This window comes from Rhinopithecus roxellana, chromosome 20, assembly GCF_007565055.1.
Source record: "Rhinopithecus roxellana isolate Shanxi Qingling chromosome 20, ASM756505v1, whole genome shotgun sequence".
In the NCBI taxonomy this organism is placed as follows: domain Eukaryota; kingdom Metazoa; phylum Chordata; class Mammalia; order Primates; family Cercopithecidae; genus Rhinopithecus; species Rhinopithecus roxellana.
In genome coordinates, this window is record NC_044568.1 from 9,206,755 (window position 1) to 9,226,162 (window position 19,408).

The 19,408-nt window shown below is 52.5% G+C and overlaps 1 protein-coding gene across 2 annotated transcripts in view; it reads left to right on the plus strand.

The window, feature by feature from the left end:
- The window catches only part of SEZ6L2 (seizure related 6 homolog like 2), a 28,888-nt gene extending 10,433 nt beyond the window's left edge, over positions 1–18,455 (plus strand). Inside the window, exons 6-18 of one of the 2 annotated variants that reach the window (XM_010387660.2) lie at positions 114–299; positions 1,018–1,186; positions 3,248–3,411; positions 9,370–9,570; positions 11,000–11,138; positions 11,888–12,084; positions 12,408–12,602; positions 15,890–16,081; positions 16,188–16,379; positions 16,886–16,924; positions 17,103–17,220; positions 17,319–17,415; positions 17,892–18,455. In XM_010387660.2, coding sequence (XP_010385962.1) covers positions 114–299; positions 1,018–1,186; positions 3,248–3,411; positions 9,370–9,570; positions 11,000–11,138; positions 11,888–12,084; positions 12,408–12,602; positions 15,890–16,081; positions 16,188–16,379; positions 16,886–16,924; positions 17,103–17,220; positions 17,319–17,415; positions 17,892–17,921 — 1,919 coding nt within the window. In that variant the 3' untranslated portion in view covers positions 17,922–18,455. The remainder of the gene's footprint in view (positions 1–113; positions 300–1,017; positions 1,187–3,247; positions 3,412–9,369; positions 9,571–10,999; positions 11,139–11,887; positions 12,085–12,407; positions 12,603–15,889; positions 16,082–16,187; positions 16,380–16,885; positions 16,925–17,102; positions 17,221–17,318; positions 17,416–17,891) is intronic. The other variant, XM_010387669.2, reaches the window with a different exon arrangement.
- Positions 18,456–19,408: the final 953 nt, after the last annotated feature.

Below are 19,408 nucleotides of genomic sequence, written 5' to 3' on the forward strand. Positions count from 1 at the left end.
CCACTGTGCCCTGGCAAGCTGGCCTGAAAGGAGAGGGGGGAAGTGCTGGGGGATCAGTCCGAAAGGGTGGCATGGGAAAGTGAGCCCTGCTACCGCCTGTCTGTCTGGTACAGCCTACCTCCTGAGCTGTGGCTTCCCTCCCCGGCCGGCCCATGGGGACGTGAGTGTGACGGACCTGCACCCCGGGGGTACTGCCACCTTTCACTGTGATTCGGGCTACCAGCTGCAAGGAGAGGAGACCCTCATCTGCCTCAATGGCACCCGGCCATCCTGGAATGGCGAAACCCCCAGCTGCATGGGTGAGTTGCCTGCCACAGTGGGTGGGGGCGTCTGTTCTCGGAACCACATTGGGAGGGTCCTATCTCAGGGGTGTCCACCTTTGGGAAAAACCCATTCTGAAGGGGTATTTATCTACCCTGAGGGGTCCCCATCCTGGGGTCTGCAGCCAGAGGTCATTATGCAGAGGGTCTCTCTCCTTCAGGTGTCTCCATCCTTGGATGGTCTCCATCTCGGGGTGTCCCACTAGAGATTTTATTTTGGGAGTCACCATCCTGGAGGTCCCTTCTAGGGTAGCGTCCTCATCCTAGAGGAAACCATTCTTAGGGTTCATGTCTAGAGGGCTTCTGTCCTGGAGAGCCTCATACTGGGATTCCCATCCCGTGGCGTCTTCATTCTGAAAGTCCTATCTTAAAGCTTTCCCAGCTAAGGCTTTCAATTTTAGGGATCCTCGTAACTCCCCATCCTAGAGTATCCATAGCTGGAGAGTCTTCATTTTAGTGGTGTCTCCATCCTAGGAGGTGTCAATCCTGGGGTTCTCCTGTACCAGGGCTGGTTTCTCTCCTGGCTCATGCTTGGAGAAGGTCCCGTCCTCTGGGGTGACTTCATGGGACAGAGGCCAGCCCTGGGCTGGGTCCCAGCCAAAGGTGTGAATTCAACAGCTCTGAAAACAGGCCGAGGCCCCGAGGAGAAGGACAAGTCACCTCAGGCTACCTTAACCTGCCCCTCATCTGCCCACAGCATCCTGTGGTGGCACCATCCACAATGCCACACTGGGCCGCATCGTGTCCCCAGAGCCTGGGGGAGCTGTAGGGCCCAACCTCACCTGCCGTTGGGTCATTGAAGCAGCTGAGGGGCGCCGGCTGCACCTGCACTTCGAGAGGGTCTCGCTGGATGAAGACAATGACCGGTGAGGGTCTGGGTCTCGGGTCAGAAGTCCCCACCTTGGGTGGGTGTGGTGGCTCATGCCTGTAATCCCAGCACTTTGGGAGGCCAAGGCGGGCAGATCAGAAGGTCAGGAGATCGAGATCATCCTGGCTAACACAGTGAAACCCCAGCTCTACTAAAAATACAAAAAAAAAAAAAAAAAAAAAAAAAAAATTAGCCAGGTAAGGTGGTGGACAGCTGTAGTCCCAGCTACTCGGGAGGCTGAGCAGGAGAATGGCATGAACCCAGGAGGCGGAGCTTGCAGTGAGCCAAGATCGGGCCACTACACTCTAACCTGGGCAACAGAGCGAGACTCTGTCAAAAAAAAAAAAAAAAAAAGGTCCCCACCTCAGGGAAGTAGGGAGGCTAATTGGGGACTTGGACATAGCTGGGGTGGATCCTGGTTGAGATATGCATCACAGTTTAGACCTAAGCCTTTTTTTTTTTTTCCCCTGAGACGGAGTTTCACTCTTGTTGCTCAGGCTGGAGTGCAGTGCCGCGATCTCCGCTCACAGCAACCTCCACCTCCCAGGTTCAAGCAATTCTCCTGCCTCAGCCTCCTGATTAGCTGGGATTACAGGCATGGGCCACCACACCCAGCTAATTTTGTATTTTTAGTAGAGACAGGGTTTCTCCATGTTGGTCAGGCTGGTCTCGAACTCCCGATCTCAGGTGATCTGCCCGCCTCGGCCTCCCAAAGTGCTGGGATTACAGGCAGGAGCCACTGTGCCCGGCCAGTCCTAAGCCTTTCTTAGGAAGTGTAGTTGTGCAACCTGAGACAAATCACTTAACTTCTTTGTGCCTCAGCTTCCTCATCTGTAGAATGGAGATAACAGTACCTCCCTCTTCAGGTTTCTGTGAGGATAAGTGCTGAAGTTATATAAAGTCCTTAGAATGGTGCCTAAGACAATAAGCACTATAAAAGTGTCTGCTATCCTCTTTTTTTTTTTTTTTTTGAGATGGAGTCTCACCCTGTCGCCCAGGCTGGAGTGCAGTGGCGCGCTCTTGGCTCACTACAACCTCTGCCTCCTGGGCTCGAGTGATTCTCCTGCCTCAGCCTCCCGAGTAGCTGGGACTACAAGTGCGTGCCACCATGTCCAGTTAATTTGTTGTACTTTTTTTTTTTTTTAGTAGAGATGGGGTTTTACTGTGTTAGCCAGGATGGTCTCGATCTCCTGACCTCGTGATCTGCCCACCTCGGCTTCCCAAAGTGCTGGGATTACAGGCATGAGCCACCGCATGTGCCCTATCTTCTCCTTCTCCTTCTCCTTCTCCTGCTGCTGCTGCTGCTGCTGCTGCTGCTGCTGCTGCTGCTGCTGCTGCTGCTGCTGCTTCTTCTTCTTCTTCTTCTTCTTCTTCTTCTTCTTCTTCTTCTTCTTCTTCTTCTTCTTCTTCTTCTTCTTCTTCTTCTTTCTTCTTCTTCTCTCTTTGAGACAGTCTCACTCTGTCACCCAGGCTGGAGTGCAGTGGCATGAATTCAGCTATCTGCAACCTCCACCTCCCAGATGCAAGCGATTCTCCTGCCTCAGCCTCCTGAGTAGCTGGGATTACAAGCATGCACCACCACACCTGGCTAATTTTTGTATTTTTAGTAAACATGGGGTTTTACCATGTTGGCCAGCCTGGTCTTGAACTCCTGACTTCAGGTGATCCACCCGTCTTGGCCTCCCAAAGTGCTGGGATTACAGGTGTGAGCTGAGCCACCGTACCTGGTCAAGCATCTGCTATCTTCATCATCATTAACATCCTTTACCTAGCAACTAGGTATCTCAGCCCTGCCACTACTTGCTCTGTGACCTTGGACAGGTTACTTGATCTTTCTATGCCCCAATATCCTCCTCTATAAAATAAGGGATAATAGTGTCTGACTCAAGAGTTCTTGTGAAAATTAAATGAGAAAGAATAGGTAAGTGCTTAGAAGAGTGTGTGGCATATAGTTAATGTGTGATGATAACAGCTATAAAAATAAGTTAGGAGAGCGGGCAAGGGGTGAGGCAGCTTGTGAGGGAGGTTGAGCTCCTGGTCACGATTCTGTCCATCCCAGGCTGATGGTGCGCTCAGGGGGCAGCCCCCTATCCCCCGTGATCTATGATTCAGACATGGACGATGTCCCTGAGCGGGGTCTCATCAGTGACGCCCAGTCCCTCTATGTGGAGCTGCTGTCGGAGACACCTGCCAATCCCCTGCTGTTAAGCCTCCGATTTGAAGGTAAGTGACCCACTCCCCCAATGGACCCCAGCTGCCACACCTTCCCCTCTTCCTGACACCAAGCATAGTTGGAAGCACAAACTCCATGCCTGTTCATCTCCATGCTGGGATTCCTGAAACGTGACTTGCCTCCCTGCCCCAAAACTGCAAGGGTCTCTTCTAGGGACTCCTTCTCCTTTCCCGAGGCAGCCTTCTCTGTTTAAGCTTCATGCATGCCTGGATCCAGGTACACAGCCCAGAGACCAGTTATCTCAGTATCTCAGTTCTTTCCTCTGTGTTGGCTTCATTCTCAGGCAGGCTTTCCCTGTGTGATGGACATAGCTGCTGATTTACCACCAACTTAGTTTTTATTTTATTTATTTATTTATTTTCTTTTTCTTTTTCTTTTTTTTTTTTTATTTTTTTATTTTTTGAGATGGAGTCTCGCTCTGTCACCCAGACTGGAGTGCAGTGGCGTGATCTCGGCTCACTGCAAGCTTCTCCTCCTGGGTTCACGCCATTCTCCTGCCTCAGTCTCCCGAGTAGCTGGGGCTACAGGCGCCCGCCACCAGGCCCAGCTAAATTTTTAAAAAAAAAAATTTTTTTTTATTTTTAGTAGAGACAGGGTTTCACTTTGTTAGCCAGGATGGTCTCGATTCCTGACCTTGTGATCCGCCCGCCTCGGCCTCCCAAAGTGCTGGGATTACAGGTGTGAGCCACCGCGCCTGGCCTTTATTTATTTATTTACTTTGAGATGGAGTTTTGCTCTTGTTGCCCAGGCTGGAGTGCAACGGTGTGATCTCAGCTCACTGCAACCTCCGCCTCCTGGGTTCAAGCGATTCTTCTGCCTCAACCTCCCGAGTAGCTGGGATTACAGGCATGCACCACCATGCCCAGCTAATTTTGTATTTTTAGTAGAAACAGGGTTTCTCCATGTTGGTCAGGCTGGTCTCGAACTCCCGACTTCAGGTGATCCGCCCACCTCGGCTTCCCAAAGTGCTGGGATTACAGGCGTGAGCCACCACGCCTGGAAGTTTTTGTTAACTTTTATTCATTTTTATTTATTTATTTTGAGACAGAGTCCCTCTCTGTTGCCCAGGCTGGAGTGCAGTAGTGGGATCTTAGCTCACTGCAGCCCCCTCCTCCAGGTTCAAGCGATTCTCATGCCTCAGCCTCCCGAGTAGCTGGGACTACACGCATACACCACCACGCCCAGCTAATTTTTGTGTTTTTAGTAGAGACAGGGTTTCACCATGTTGCCCAGGCTGGTCTTGAACTCCTGGACTCAAGTGATTTGCCCCCGTGGGACTCCCAAAGTGCCAGCATTACAGGCGTGAGCCACCTTGCCCAGCCCATACCACCAACTTAGTAACCTCACCAGAGAGAACATTCATGTATTTCCTGAGAGCTCAGCAAAAATGCCAGGAGAGGCGCTCATTGACCTGGCTAAGGTCCTGGTTGGCCTTAGCCTGAGCCAATCACCGAGCTAGGAGAAGACAGTATTGGGATAGGCTAATCTGCCTCACGTGGCCTCCCCTGGTGGGCTTCAACTCAACCTCGTGGACTGGGAGTGGGGTAGGCATGCGTCCCAAAATTAAAATTGGGGTGCTGTTACCAGAAGAAGGGGAATGAATGTGAAGGGGTAGAAACAAGGAAGTGATCGTGAAGGAAGAAGCATTTGAGCTTGGCCTTATAGGACAGAAGGTATTTTATTATTATTATTATTATTATTGAAACAGGTCTTGCTTTATCACCCAAGCTGTAGTGCAGTGGCCCAGTCATGGTTCACTGCAACCTCAACCTGCCGGGCTCAAGTGATCCTCCTGCCTCAGCCTCCCTAGTAGCTGGGACCACAAGTGTGCACCACCATGCCTGGGTAATTTTTTAATTTTTTGTAGAGATAGCATCTCACTATGCTGCCCAGGCTGATCTCTAACTGCTGAGCTGAAGTGATCCTCCCACCTCGGCCTCTCAAAGTGCTAGAATTACAGGCCCGAGCCACCCTGCCCAACCAACAGAGGATATTTTATTTTATTTATTTATTTATTTATTTATTTATTTATTTATTTATTTATTTTTGAGACGGAGTCTCGCTCTGTCACCCAAGCTGGAGTGCACTGGCCAGATCTCAGCTCACTGCAAGCTCCGCCTCCCGGGTTCATGCCATTCTCCTGCCTCAGCCTCCCGAGTAGCTGGGACTACAGGCGCCCGCCACCTTGCCCGGCTAGTTTTTTGTATTTTTTAGTAGAGACGGGGTTTCACCGTGTTAGCCAGGATGGTCTCGATCTCCTGACCTTGTGATCCGCCCGCCTTGGCCTCCCAAAGTGCTGGGATTACAGGCTTGAGCCACCGCGCCCGGCCCAACAGAGGATATTTTAAAAGAGGAAGATCAAGGCCAGTTGTGGTGACTCATGTCTCTAATCCCAGTAATTTGGGAGGCCAAGGTGGGATGATTGCTTGAGGCCGGAAATTTGAGAACCAGTCTGAGCGACATAGTGAGACCCTGTGTCTGCAAATTTAAAAATACATATATATATATATCCAGGTGTGGTGGCATACTACCTCTAGTCCCAGCTACATGGCAGGTTGAGGTGGGAGGATCACTTGAACCCAAGACGTTGCAGTGAGCTATGATTGCAGCACTGCGCTCCGGCCTGGGCAACAGAGCAAGACCCTGTCAAAAAAAAAAAAAAAAAAAAAAAAAACAAAAGAAAAGGAAAGGAAAGAAAGGAACTTTGGGAAAGAGCAAGTAGAGAAATGCCTGGTATGTTTGGGAAACAGAATTTCACTGTGGCTGAAAACAGAGGAGTTGTATAAACAGTAGCAAGAGAGAGACCAAAAACGTGAAGTGAAGTGCTCAGAGATGGGAGGGTCTAGTGTTTGATGAGAATCATGGAAGAAATGGAATTGGCACTGGGCTGTAATGGATGCTTAGGATTTGGACATGATACCTTGCAGGTTAAGTAATAGTGAAATAGAACAGTGGATCTGCAAAAATCAACTGCGGGATAGATTCTGGGAGTGTTAAAGTGCAAACAGCCCACGTCTTTTAGTGAAAATGGCAAGTTTTGAGACGTGCCTCCATAGTTGTAGGCCACTGCTGTTCTACGAGTTTAAGATTCTTCACTGTGGCCAGGCACAATGGCTCACGCCTGTAATCCCAGCACTTTGGGAGGCTAAGATGGGAGGATCACTTGAGCCTGGGAGTTTGAGACCAGCCTGGGCAACATAGCAAGACCTTTGTCTCTACAAAACAAAACGAAACAAACAATTAGCCAGGTGTGGTGGTGCACGCTTATGGTCCCAGCTGCTCAGGAAGCTGAGGCAGGAGGATCACTTGAGTCCGGGAGGTCAAAGCTTCTGTGAGTTGTGATCCCACCATTGCACTCCAGCCTAGGCAACAAAGCAAGACCCCGTCTCATTTTTTTTCTTTTTTTCTTTTTTTTTTTTGAGATGGAGTTTCGCTCTTCTCACCCAGGTTGGAGTGCAATGGCGCAATCTCGGCTCACTGCAAATTCTGCCTTCCGGGTTCAAGTGATTCTCCTGCCTCAGCCTCCTGGGTAGCTGGGATTACAGGTGTTAGCCACCACGCCCAGCTAATTTTTGTATTTTCAGTAGAGATGGGGTTTCACCACGTTGGTCAGGCTGGTCTCGAACTCCTGACCTCAGATGATTCACCTGCCTCGGCCTCCCAAAGTGTGGAGATTATAGTTGTGAGCCACCGTGTCTGCCCTCATTTTTAAAAATAAATAAAATAGCCCAGGCACAGTGGCTCATGCCTATAATCCCCGTACTTTGGGAGGCTGAGGCAGGTGGATCATTTGAGCCTAGGAGTTTGAAACCAGCCTGGGCAACATGGCAAAGCCCCATTTCTACTAAAAACACAAAAATTAGCCAGACGTGGTGGCACGTGCCTGTAATCCCAGCTACCCAGGAGGCTGAGACACGAGACTCGCTTGAACCTGGGAAGCCGAGGTTGCAGTGAAGTGAGATCATGCCACTGCACTCCAGCCTGGGCAACAGAGCGAGACTCAGTCTCAAAAAATAAAAAATAAAATATTAAAATAAAATTAAAAATCTAAAAAAAAAAAAAAGCAAAAAGGCCTGGTGTGGTGGCTCATGCCTGTAATCTCAGCACTTTGGGAGGCTGAGGCGGGTGGATCATCTGAGGTCAGAAGTTCGAGATCAGCCTGGCCAACATGGTGAAACCCCATCTCTACTAAAAAAATACAAAAATTAGCTGGGGGTGGTTGTGGGTGCCTGTAATCCCAGCTACTCGGGAGGCTGATGCAGGAGAATGACTTGAATCTGGGAGGCAGAAGTTGCAGTGAGCCGATATACCATTGCACTCCAGCCTGGGCAACAAGAGCGAAACTCCATCTCAAAAAAAAAAAAAAAAAGAAAAGGATTCCTCATTGGTATCATAGGCACCTAAATCTTAACTCACAGGGAGTTTTGCAGCTAAGATCTGATCAGGTGCACAGAAACTCAAATGCTCTACAAATGTTCACTTTTGTTGACTTAAAGTAAAAACTGAGTAGTTTTTGCATTAGCTGAAATTTTGGGTTCTAGCAACAGCATGGATGATCAGAATCCAATTGTTATTTCTGAGGAGAGAATACACCTACGCCAGCCAGTTCTCCAAAGGCACCCCTACCCTTACCCGCCCATCTTTGCCGTTTCCAGAGCCAAGTATCTGTGGCTGGGAATCAAGCCATCTGGGTTTGAGACCTGCTTTTGCCATTGTCTTCTGGGTGACCTTGAGCAAGTGGCTTTTTTGTCTATGAACTTCCTCTCTGTAGAATGGTGGCTGGGATTTGGCTAGCCCAGCGGCTTCCCTCAAGAGGCCAGGGAGGCAATATAAATATGTGAATGAGGAGTGTTAGAAATTTTTTGACAATCTGGAGAGTGAATGCTAAACCCAGTGGCATTCAGTTTTTAAAAACTCACCAACTCCAGGGCAGTGGCTCACACCTGTAATCCCAGCACTTTGGGAGACCGAGGCCAGCGGATCACCTGAGGTCAGGAGTTCAAGACCAGCCTGAGTAACATGGTGAAACCCCATCTCTACCAAAAAAAAAAAAAATTGGAAAATGAGCTGCTGGGTAGGGTGTGCATGCTGTAGTCCCAGCTACTGGAGAGGCTGAGGTGGGAGAATCGCTTGAGTCTAGGAGATCTAGGCTGCAATGAGTTGTGATCACACCATTGCACTCCAGCCTGGGCAACAGAGTGAGACCCTGTTTCTAAAAAAATAAAAAATAAAAAAAACCCAGGCTGGGCACAGTGACTCATGTCTGTAATCCCAGTATTTTGGGAGGCTGAGGCAGGCAGATCACTTAAGGCCAGGAGTTCAAGACCAGCCTAGCCAACATGGTGAAACCCCCATCTCTCCTAAGAATACAAAAATTGGCCAGGCACGGTGGCTCATGCCTGTAATCCCAGCACTTTGGGAGGCTGAGGCAGGCAGATCACCTGAGGTCAGGAGTTTGAGACCAGCCTGACCAACCTGGAGAAACCCCGTCTCTACTAAAAATACAAAAAAATTAGGCAGGCGTAGTAGCACATGCCTGTAATCCCAGCTACTCAGGAGGCTGAGGCAGGAGAATCACTTGAATCCAGGAGGCAGAGGTTGCGGTGAGCCAAGATCGTGCCATTGCACACCAGCCTGGGCAACAAGTGTGAAACTCCGTCTTAGAAAAAAAAAAAAAATTAGCTGGGCATGGTGCTGCACACCTGTAATCCCAGCTACTTGGAAGGCTGAGGCATGAGAATTGCTTGAACCTGGGAGTCAGAGGCTGCAGGGAGCCGAGGTCATACCACTGCACTCCAGTCTGGGTGACAGCGTAAGACTCTGTCTCAAAAAAAAAAAAAAAACCCCAGTGAGTGGCCAAACAACACCCCAATTCAGCTCACATCCCCAGTTTGAGATCCCTTAAGGCCTGCCCTAATGCTTAATTGTTATGACTGACTCCTTCCCAGCCTTTGAGGAGGATCGCTGCTTCGCCCCCTTCCTGGCACACGGAAATGTCACTACCACGGACCCTGAGTATCGCCCAGGGGCACTGGCAACCTTCTCGTGCCTCCCAGGATACGCCCTGGAGCCCCCTGGACCTCCCAATGCCATCGAATGTGTGGATCCCACAGAACCCCACTGGAACGACACAGAGCCGGCCTGCAAAGGTGAGCCTTCCTCTTCACAGGTAGGTCCTTCAGTCCATGATGCCCCCTGAACTGGAAATCCCAGCAAGGCCATTCAGAAAGGAAGGCTGCATATCCAGACCTAATCGACCCAAGCCTTGGGTAAATCCCTGTCCCTTCAGAGACTGTTTTCTTAGCTGAATGACTGGTGGGCTTGTTACTGAATGCAGGGGTCACAGACGCAAATGTCTTCAAGAGCAATAATTGCTGTTGGGTTAAGTACAGATTGGGCAGGCTGGCGAGTGGGTGGGGTTTGTTAAGAGCAGGACTGGATATTGAACACAAAAGGACCTAGACGTGGCAAGAAACAGGTGGATCATGGCTGGGTGCAGTGGCTCACGCCTGTAATCCCAGCACTATGGGAGGCGGGGCAAGTGGATCACCTGAGGTCAGGAGTTCGAGACCAGCCTGATCAACATGGAGAAACCCTGTCTCTACTTAAAATACAAAATTAGCTGGGTGTGGCGGTGCATGCCTGTAATCCCAGCTACTCGGGAGGCTGAGGCAGGAGAATCGCTTGAACTCAGGAGGTGGAAGTTGCGGTGAGCCAAGATCACTGGCACTGCACTCCAACCTGGGCAACAAGAGTGAAATTCTTTCTCAAAAAAAAAAAAAAAAGAAAGAAAAGAAAAAGAAACAGGTGGATAAAGCCAGGCACGGTGGCTCAGGCCTGTAATCCCAACACTCTGGGAGGCTCAGGCGGGCGGATCACCTGAAGTGAGAAGTTGGAAACCAGCCTGGTCAACATAGTGAAACTCCATCTCTACTAAAAATACAAAAAATAACCAGGCATGGTGGTGCGTGCTTGTAATCCCAGCTACTTGGGAGGCTGAGGCACGAGAATCGCTTGAACCTGGGAGGTGGAGATTGCAGTGAGCCGGGATTGTGCCACTGCACTCCAGCCTGGGCGACACAGTGAGACTCCGTCTAAAAAAATAAAAATAGGGGCCGGGCGTGGTGGCTCATGCCTGTAATCCCAGCACGTTGGGAGGCCGAGGCAGGCGGATCACAAGGTCAGGAGATGGAGTCCATCCTGGCTAATACGGTGAAACCCCGTCTCTACTAAAAATACAAAAAAATTAGCCAGGTGTGGTGGCGGGCGCCTGTAGTCCCAGGTGCACGGGAGGCTGAGGCAGGAGAATGGCATGAACCCGGGAGATGGAGCTTGCAGTGAGCTGAGATTGCGCCACTGCACTCCAGCCTGAGCGACAGAGCGAGACTCCGTCTCAAAAAAAAGTGAAAAAATAAATAAATAAAAATAAAAATAAAAGAATAAAAGAAGCAGGTGGATCATAGGTAATAGGAAACAAGCGAGGTGATGTGGTGCATGCATCACGAGTAGTGAGGACCATGGTGAAATGGAGACGGCGTGCCTACCTGGGTCCCGAACCTGACACCCCTTTTTCCCTAGCCATGTGTGGAGGGGAGCTGTCGGAGCCAGCTGGCGTGGTCCTCTCTCCCGACTGGCCCCAGAGCTATAGCCCGGGCCAGGACTGCGTGTGGGGCCTACACGTCCAGGAAGAGAAGCGCATCTTGCTCCAAGTTGAGATGTATGTTTGGGTCCTGCAGAGGGTGCGACGGGTGTAGGCTCAGGAAAGTGTGGTATGCCAATGCACTAGCCTGCATTCTGAGCCTGCCTGGCTCTTGCGTATCTATCCAGAATTCGGTGGATAGGCTGGTGCACTAAGGGTTCAGGATAGAGGTGAGAGAGCTGGGCTCAAATCACGTATTAGCCAGGCAACCTCGGACAAATAAATAGGGCAATGCAGCCTTCCTTGGGGGCTATTGTGAACAAGGGGCTCCGGCCTGGTGCCTCTCACTCTTTGGAGGTTTCTGAGGCTGCCCGTGGAGCTACTTCCAGGAACACAGATCCAAACTGTTGCGGTATCACCAACAAATTGGGGAGGGCTGAGGAGAATCCAGTGAGCTGAATTGGTATCAGGGGGTCTTGAGACCGCACAGAAGCTGAAGTGGGCGTAGCTTCAGAGCAGGCACTCAGGCAGAGCCTAGAGTTGTGTAGGGTAGTAGCGAATTTGGTCTATGCTTGGCCAGAGCAAGAGTTGGGCTAGGCTTTGGATCCCATGGTGATGAAGGAGGGACTGGACAGTGGGCGGAGTTAGTACTGAGCAAGGTTAGGGATTGGGAGGTAGGACATGGGAGGAGCCATAGACTAGAGGAAATTATGGACGGGGCTGCAGGGTAGGCGGGGCTACCAATGAGCAGAGTTGAGATTGGGGCAGAGCTGGATGGGAGGGGCCAGTCGCAGCCCCGCCCCATTGTCTGATCCCACTCCCTGCAGATTGAATGTGCGGGAGGGGGACATGCTGACACTGTTCGACGGGGACGGTCCCAGCGCCCGAGTCTTGGCCCAGCTGCGGGGACCTCAACCGCGCCGCCGCCTCCTCTCCTCTGGGCCCGACCTCACACTGCAGTTTCAGGCACCGCCCGGGCCCCCAAATCCAGGCCTGGGCCAGGGCTTTGTATTGCACTTCAAAGGTACTGAGGGATAGAGTCCCGGGATGGGCAGGGGTCGGGCAAGCCAGAGATCCCGGGAGGTGGCCGGTCGTGGTGGCTCACGCCTGTTATCCCAGGGCCTTGAGAGACCGAGGTGGGAGGATCGCTTGAAGCCAGGAGGTTGAGGCTGCAGTGACCTATGCTTGTACCACTGTACTCCAGCCTAGGCGACAGAGGAAACCCTGTCTCTAAGAAAGAGAGAGAGAGAGAGATCCCGAGAGGGGGCACAGAGCAAAGCCTCCGAGGCTGGAAGGGAGCCCAGAGTTAAAACGGCAGCCTCCAAACTCGCCCTCCCTCCCCTGCAGAGGTCCCGAGGAACGACACGTGCCCCGAGCTGCCACCTCCGGAGTGGGGCTGGAGGACGGCATCCCACGGGGACCTGATCCGGGGCACGGTGCTCACCTACCAGTGCGAGCCTGGCTACGAGCTGCTAGGCTCCGACATTCTCACTTGCCAGTGGGACCTCTCTTGGAGCGCCGCGCCGCCAGCCTGCCAAAAGAGTGAGCCGGCCCCGCCCGCGTCCTGTCGGCCCCGCCCCTTCCCTGTCCTGTACCGGCCCCTCTGCTTTCTGTGTTCCAGTCCCTTCGCTCCGGGTCCTTCCTGGATCTTCTTCAGGCCCTGACACCATGCCCTTTAGCTCTCACTCCTCCGCCCGGTTCCCCGAAACTGTCCCCTCTGCGTCTCCCTGTCACCTTCTCCAGGCTGCATCCCTCTTCTTTCTTGCACCGACCTGGGCTCGGTCCCTGTTTCCTCGTCTCATGGCCCCGCCCCGTCCCCTCCTGATCCCTCTTCTGCGGCGTCTGAGTTTCGCTCGTAACAGGGCTCCGACCAGGTTCCCACTCGGCTCCCCGTGTCCACACTTGGCTCCATCCTTCCTGTCCTACGCCCCGCCGCAATCCCGCAGTCCTCTCAGTTGAAATTGTAGGGAGCCACTTTGCTAGGACCAAGGTTGTCAGAGCACTTGGTTTATTTGAATGCCATCATTGAAGCCCCGTGCTGGGTTGAGGTTAGGAGAAGGGAGTTCAAGCCCCTCCATACTCTTGTGGAGCTCACAATCTGGGAGTGATACGCAGGATGGTGATCACTGGGTGACTTTGGGCGAGGCACTTAGCATCTCTGAACCTTGGTTTCCCCATCGGTGGAGTAGGACTCAGGTGTGAAGCGCAGATGGAAACTTCACAGGGTGCATGCTGCCCTGGGTGTGATGAAGGACTGTGGGGAGAGCAGTGGGCTAATTTTCTCAGGGCTGGGGCAGGAGATTTCACAGAGGAGGTGACATTTAAAGGAGCTGGGAGTGTGTATATTTTAGAAGAGCAGAAAGGGCCGGGTGTGGTGGATCACCTGAGGTCAGGAGTTCAAGACCAGCCGGGCCAACATGGTGAAACCCCATCTCTACTAAAAATAAAAAACTAGCTGGGCGTTGTGGCACACGCCTGTAATCCCAGCTACTCAGGAGGCTGAGGAAGGAGAATCGCTTGAACCCGGAAGGTTGAGGTTGCAGTAAGCTGAGGTCATGCCACTGCATTCCAGCCTGCGCCACGGGAGTGATACTCCATCTCAAAAAGAAAAAAAAGAAAAAAGTAAAAGAAAATTGAAGAGCAGAAAGGAATGGCAGCTGGTCACTTTCTTCAAATTTTGGGAAGCCAGCCCCAAGGACGTGGGGCTGTAGTTCCATGTGACATCTGAAAGCAATGGTGGGACCAAGGGGAGAAACCTCAGGTAGCCAGATTTGGGCTGGACACAGCTCCCCGCCCCTGGAAGGACTCACAGGATATTAGGCCTGGATGAGGCTAAGAGTTCGGCTGGCCCTGCTGCCTCGGGCTCAGGAGGGAACCTGCCCAAGGCAGCAGATTGAGCCTGAAGGTGTGCCAGGACCCACATCTCTGAGTCCCTGTCCAGTGCTCCATGGCTGTGACCCTACGCAGATTCCTGCTCTGCCACTCCCTGGCTGAGTGACCATGGGCCAAGTCCTTTGACTGCCCTGAGAGCCCTGGGCTCCAAGGGAGATGACAGTGACATTGGCCTCTCAAGATAATTGGGATTAAATATTATGTTTGTGCCAGGTGTGGTGGCTCACATCTGAAATTGCAGTGCTTTGGAAGGCCAAGGCGGGAGGATCACTTGAGCCCAGGAGATTGAGAACAGCTCGGGCAACATAGGGAGACCCTGTCTCTACAAATGATAAAAAATATAGCCAGGCATGGTGGTATATGACTGTAGTCCCAGCTACTCAGGAGGCTAAGGTGTGAGAATTGCTTAAGCCCAGGAGTTTGAGGCTGCAGTCAGCCGTGATCTCACCACTGCACTCCAGCTTGAGTGACAGAGCAAGTTCTCGTCTCCAAAACAAAGAATTATATTTGGAGCCAGCCGTGGTGGCTCACACCTGTAATCCCAGCACTGTGGGAGGCTGAGATGGATGGATCACCTGAGGTCAGGAGTTCGAGACCAGCCTGGCCAACATGGTGAAACCCTGTCTTTACTAAAAATACAAAAATTAGCTGGGCGTACTAGCGAACGCCTATAACTGTAGCTACTCAGGAGGCTGAGACAGGAGAATCTCTTGAACCCAGAAGGTGGAGGTTGCCCTGAGCTGAGATGCGCCACTGCACTCCAGCCTGGGTGACAGAGCGAGACTCTCAAAACAAACAAACAAACAAAACAAAAGGCCGGGCGCGGTGGCTCACGCCTGTAATCCAGCACTTTGGGAGGCCAAGGCGGGTGGTTCACAAGGTCAGGAGATCAAGACCATCCTGGCTAACATGGTAAAACCCCGTCTCTACTAAAAATACAAAAAATGAGCTGGGTGTGGTGTCGGGCACCTGTAGTCCCAGCTACTCAGGAGGCTGAGGCCTGGGAATCCGGGAGGTAGAGCTTGCAGTGAGCCGAGATAGCGCCACTGCACTCCAGCCTGGGCGACAGCGAGACACTCTGTCTCAAACACACACACACACACACACACACACACACACACACACACACAAAGAATTATATTTGTTTGTAAAATGTTTAGCAGGGTACCTAGCTCAGGCTTATATACAAGAAATGGCTATGATTATGATTCCTTCACAACAGGGTTGTAAACTCAAACCCCTGCAGGCAGGCAGTGTAAGTGAGTGAACTAGGCTGGGCATAATGAGAATACTGGGGACAGAAGAGCTGGGCCCTCTTTAAAGAGGGCAGCTACTGTTCCACAGATGACAAGCCATGTTGGGCTCACCCTGCTGGGATTTGGCCCATATGCTCTGGTATGGTGGTTAAATATTTTGAATTTCACCCCAGGATAGGGGCTTGGGATTTCCCCAAGCAAACTGTTTTCTAAAAGAAGCCTGAAATACAACATACATTGAATTTTGAAAAAAATTAAGCCTGTCATTCTGGTCCGAAAATAAATGCACTGCATTTTAAGTTTTTCCAATTCATGCTCTCTTCCTTCTGAGGAATTGGTGGGAAGTGCGTGTGTGCAGAGGTATTCAGAGGAAATGGCCCGAGGCCCAGGCCTCTCCCAGCCCTAGGCTTCTGGGAGATTTTCTTTTGTTTATTTTTTAGACTGTGTCTCACTCTGTCACCCAGGCTGGAGTGCAGTAGTGCGCTCACCATTCACTGCAGCCTCAACCTGCTGGGCTCAAGCGATCCTCCCACCTCCAACTCCTGATTAGCTGGGACCGCAGGAGCACGCCACCACTCCTGGCTAATTTTTCAATTTGTTGTAGAGATGGGGTCTCTCTGTGTTGCCCAGGCTGATTTTTTAAGGCCCTCACTCTCTGTGACCTTGTTCTTCTGCCACCAGTCATGACTTGTGCTGACCCTGGCGAGATTGCCAACGGGCACCGCACTGCCTCGGACGCTGGCTTCCCCGTTGGCTCCCACGTCCAGTACCGCTGCCTGCCAGGGTACAGCCTCGAGGGGGCAGCCATGCTCACCTGCTACAGCCGGGACACAGGCACACCCAAGTGGAGCGACAGGGTCCCCAAATGCGCCTGTGAGTCTGGAGCACACCCTGGGAGGGTGGCTGGGTAGCCCTGGGAGAGCCTGTCTGCCCTGTGCGCAGTAGTGCAGCTGGCATGTGACTGGCATGCTCCCCGCAGTGAAGTACGAGCCGTGCCTGAACCCAGGGGTTCCCGAGAATGGCTACCAGACGCTGTACAAGCACCACTACCAGGCGGGCGAGTCTCTGCGCTTCTTCTGCTATGAGGGCTTTGAGCTTATCGGCGAGGTCACCATCACCTGTGTGCCCGGCCACCCCTCCCAGTGGACCAGCCAGCCCCCACTCTGCAAAGGTGCCTGGCCAGACAGGGCAGGAGGGGCACACCAGTGTCTGGGAAGTGACAGGGCTGGGAGAGTCAGGTAGCACATTTGAGACCAATGGGCGACCCTACAGAGCTCCCGGTTCTCCTCCTGTGGCCTCGCGTCCTCACGGGTGTGTCCAGAAGCCCTGGGTCGTGTGAGGTCATGGGATTGGCTCAGGGGTGTAGTAGAGGGGGCCTTGGCTTGGAAGTCCCTTGCTCTCTCTGGATAGGCCTCAGTTTCCCTATCTCTGACAAATTCTAAAGTTTGGCTCAGACCGTCCAGGAACCCTGACTTTTTAGGGGTCTGGAGAAAGAGGACAAAGGCCCTGTGCTGGTCACTCCTCTCTCTTCCCCACCAAGGGAGAGAGAAAGTTGAGGTTGAGCAGAGGGCAGAGAGAACCAGACTGTCCAGCCCAGCCCCACTGGGCTCCCGGCCCCTCCCAGCCTCCTCCCCTCCCTGGCTCAGACCCCATCCCCTCCCCCTCCTCTCCCTGCAGTTGCCTATGAGGAGCTCCTGGACAACCGAAAACTGGAAGGTCAGTGAGGGCACAGGTGGAGACCCAGGCTGGCCAGGTCGGGAGGGCAAGGCAGAGGCCGGGGCAGGAGGCCAGGCCTTGGAGGGATGAAGCCCAGGGTTTGAGGCACAGGGCAGGAGGTTGGGAGAGCCCAGGACCGGGCCCAACCACAGCTCACCAGCCTCTCCTCCTCCTGTAGTGACCCAGACCACAGATCCATCACGGCAGCTGGAAGGGGGGAACCTGGCCCTAGCCATCTTGCTGCCTCTAGGCTTGGTCATTGTTCTCGGCAGTGGCGTTTACATATACTACACCAAGTAAGTAGCCTGCTTGGGGGCTGCCAGCCAGGGCAGACATCTTGTGCGCCTGGCACCGAACCCTGTTGATAAGCTCCTCTGTCCTCTCCCTTTCCCAGGCTTCAGGGAAAGTCCCTTTTCGGCTTCTCGGGCTCCCACTCCTATAGCCCCATCACCGTGGAGTCGGACTTCAGCAACCCGCTGTATGAAGCTGGGGTGAGCACCTCCCCTGCCCCTGAAGAGCCACCACTTGGCTCTCCCAGGACTCCATAACCTTCTCGCAAGGTCTCTGGAATCTCTGTCTTGGGAATTTCAAACTCAGCTGCCCACAGAGGCCATGTCAATGAGCACAGCAAGCCACATGTGGACAATAGGGAGCAGTGAGGACCGTGGCTAAGTGGAGGACTTGAGCCCCATCTGAAGAATACAGCTCTACCCCATAGTGGAAACTGAGGCACAATTGGCAGATCTTCCAATTATTCAAGACAAGCCAGAAATTCAGATTCTTGTGTCATTTTACGACACTATAGGATGAACCAAACACTTTCACTGGCCAGATTAGCCCCTATGGCCGCCTAGTCCCCAGTGGTCAATGTTACTTTAAAACCCAGGGTCATTGCCCCTCCTCCCATTCGACTGCCTCTTCCACCCCTATCAGACTCCAACAACTGACGTGATCTCTCTGTCTTCAGGATACGCGGGAGTATGAAGTTTCCATCTGAACCCCAAGACTACAGCTGCAGGACCCAGGATGCCCCTTCCCTCCTCATTCGGGCCGGGGGAAGTACGGGACCCGGTCTCTGCCTCCTGGCTGCCCTCCTCCCTGGCTGTGTAAATAGTCTCCCCGTCCCATGAGGGGGCTTTGATGGCCCTGGAGATCCTACAGTAAATAAACCAGCATCCTGCCGCCCAAAGCCGCCTCTTCTCAGTTGCCAAACGAGGGACCTGCCCCCCCACCCTACTGGCTTTTGGATTCTGGGAGGGGAACTCTGCCCCCTGCAAATCTTGCGGCCCCTCCTGCCCAGGGCACCCCTCAAGGACTGCCCCCGATAGCTCTACTGTTCCCTTGAAGGCACCCCCCTCCCAGATGCCCTGGCCCTAGGCCTGACTCCAGCCAGGAGGGTCAGAAGAAGGATGAAGGGGAGAGCTGGGACAAGGCCTTGCCCCCTTCCTGCCATCTCCCCAACCCACAGTCTCTCCACCTTTGCTTCTGAATTCTTGTTTTTGAGCAATAAACAGAAAATCATGACTTGTAATTGGGCCGGTGGGGTGTGGGGAGGCGGCCACCGAGCGCTGGACCACCTCTCTGGGGAGAGGGCTGGGGAAAGGGGAACAATTTGAAAAAAAAGAGGAAATGCGAAAGTGGGCAGAGGGCAGTGTCCGGAGGCCTGGCCTGGGGTCAGAAAGCCTGGCTTTAGGCTCAACCTCTGTGAAGCCCTCCCTGTGACCAGCCTCACTCCAGGCCGCAGTGGCCTCTCCACCAGGCCTTGTTTGACCTTGTGGGCCTCTTCCAGCTGGAAGAGAACTGACAGGAGCCACCCATCTTCTCTTACTGTTGGCCAGGAGGCAAACAGCTTTCAATTTCTTTCTTTTTAGAGACAGGGCCTGGCTTTGCCGGCCAGGCTGGAGTGCAGTGGTGTCATCACAGCTCACTGCAACCTCAAACTCCTAGATTCAAGGGCTCCTCCCACCTCAGCGTCCTGAGTGGCTGGGACTACAGGTGCCTGCCTAAATTTTAAATTTTTGTAGAAATGAGATCCTGTTATGTTGCCCAGGCTGGTCTCGAAACCCTGGCCTCAAGCAATCCTCCTTCCTCGACTTCCCAAAGTTCTGGGATTACAGGCATGAGCCACCAAGCCTGGCTTTTCAATTTGTCTTATGACCAGTTTGCCTAAAATTCAACCCCCTTTGGAGGATTTTTGTATCTATTCAAGTACACCATTTCTTCCCCCCACCCCAATCTTTTTAGCATTTTAGGCGTATCTGCTGTGACCCATCTACCAATTTGAACTTGTTTTATATCCTTGGGGGTGTCCTTTTCCACTTTATCTTTTTTCTTTTTTGAGACGGAGTTTCACTCTTGTCACCCAGGCTGGTGTGCAATGGCTGCAACCTCTACCTCCTGGGTTCAAACCGTTCTCCTGCCTCAGCCTCTCAAGTAGCTGGGACTACAGGCACCCATGCCCAGCTAATTTTTGTATTTTTAGTA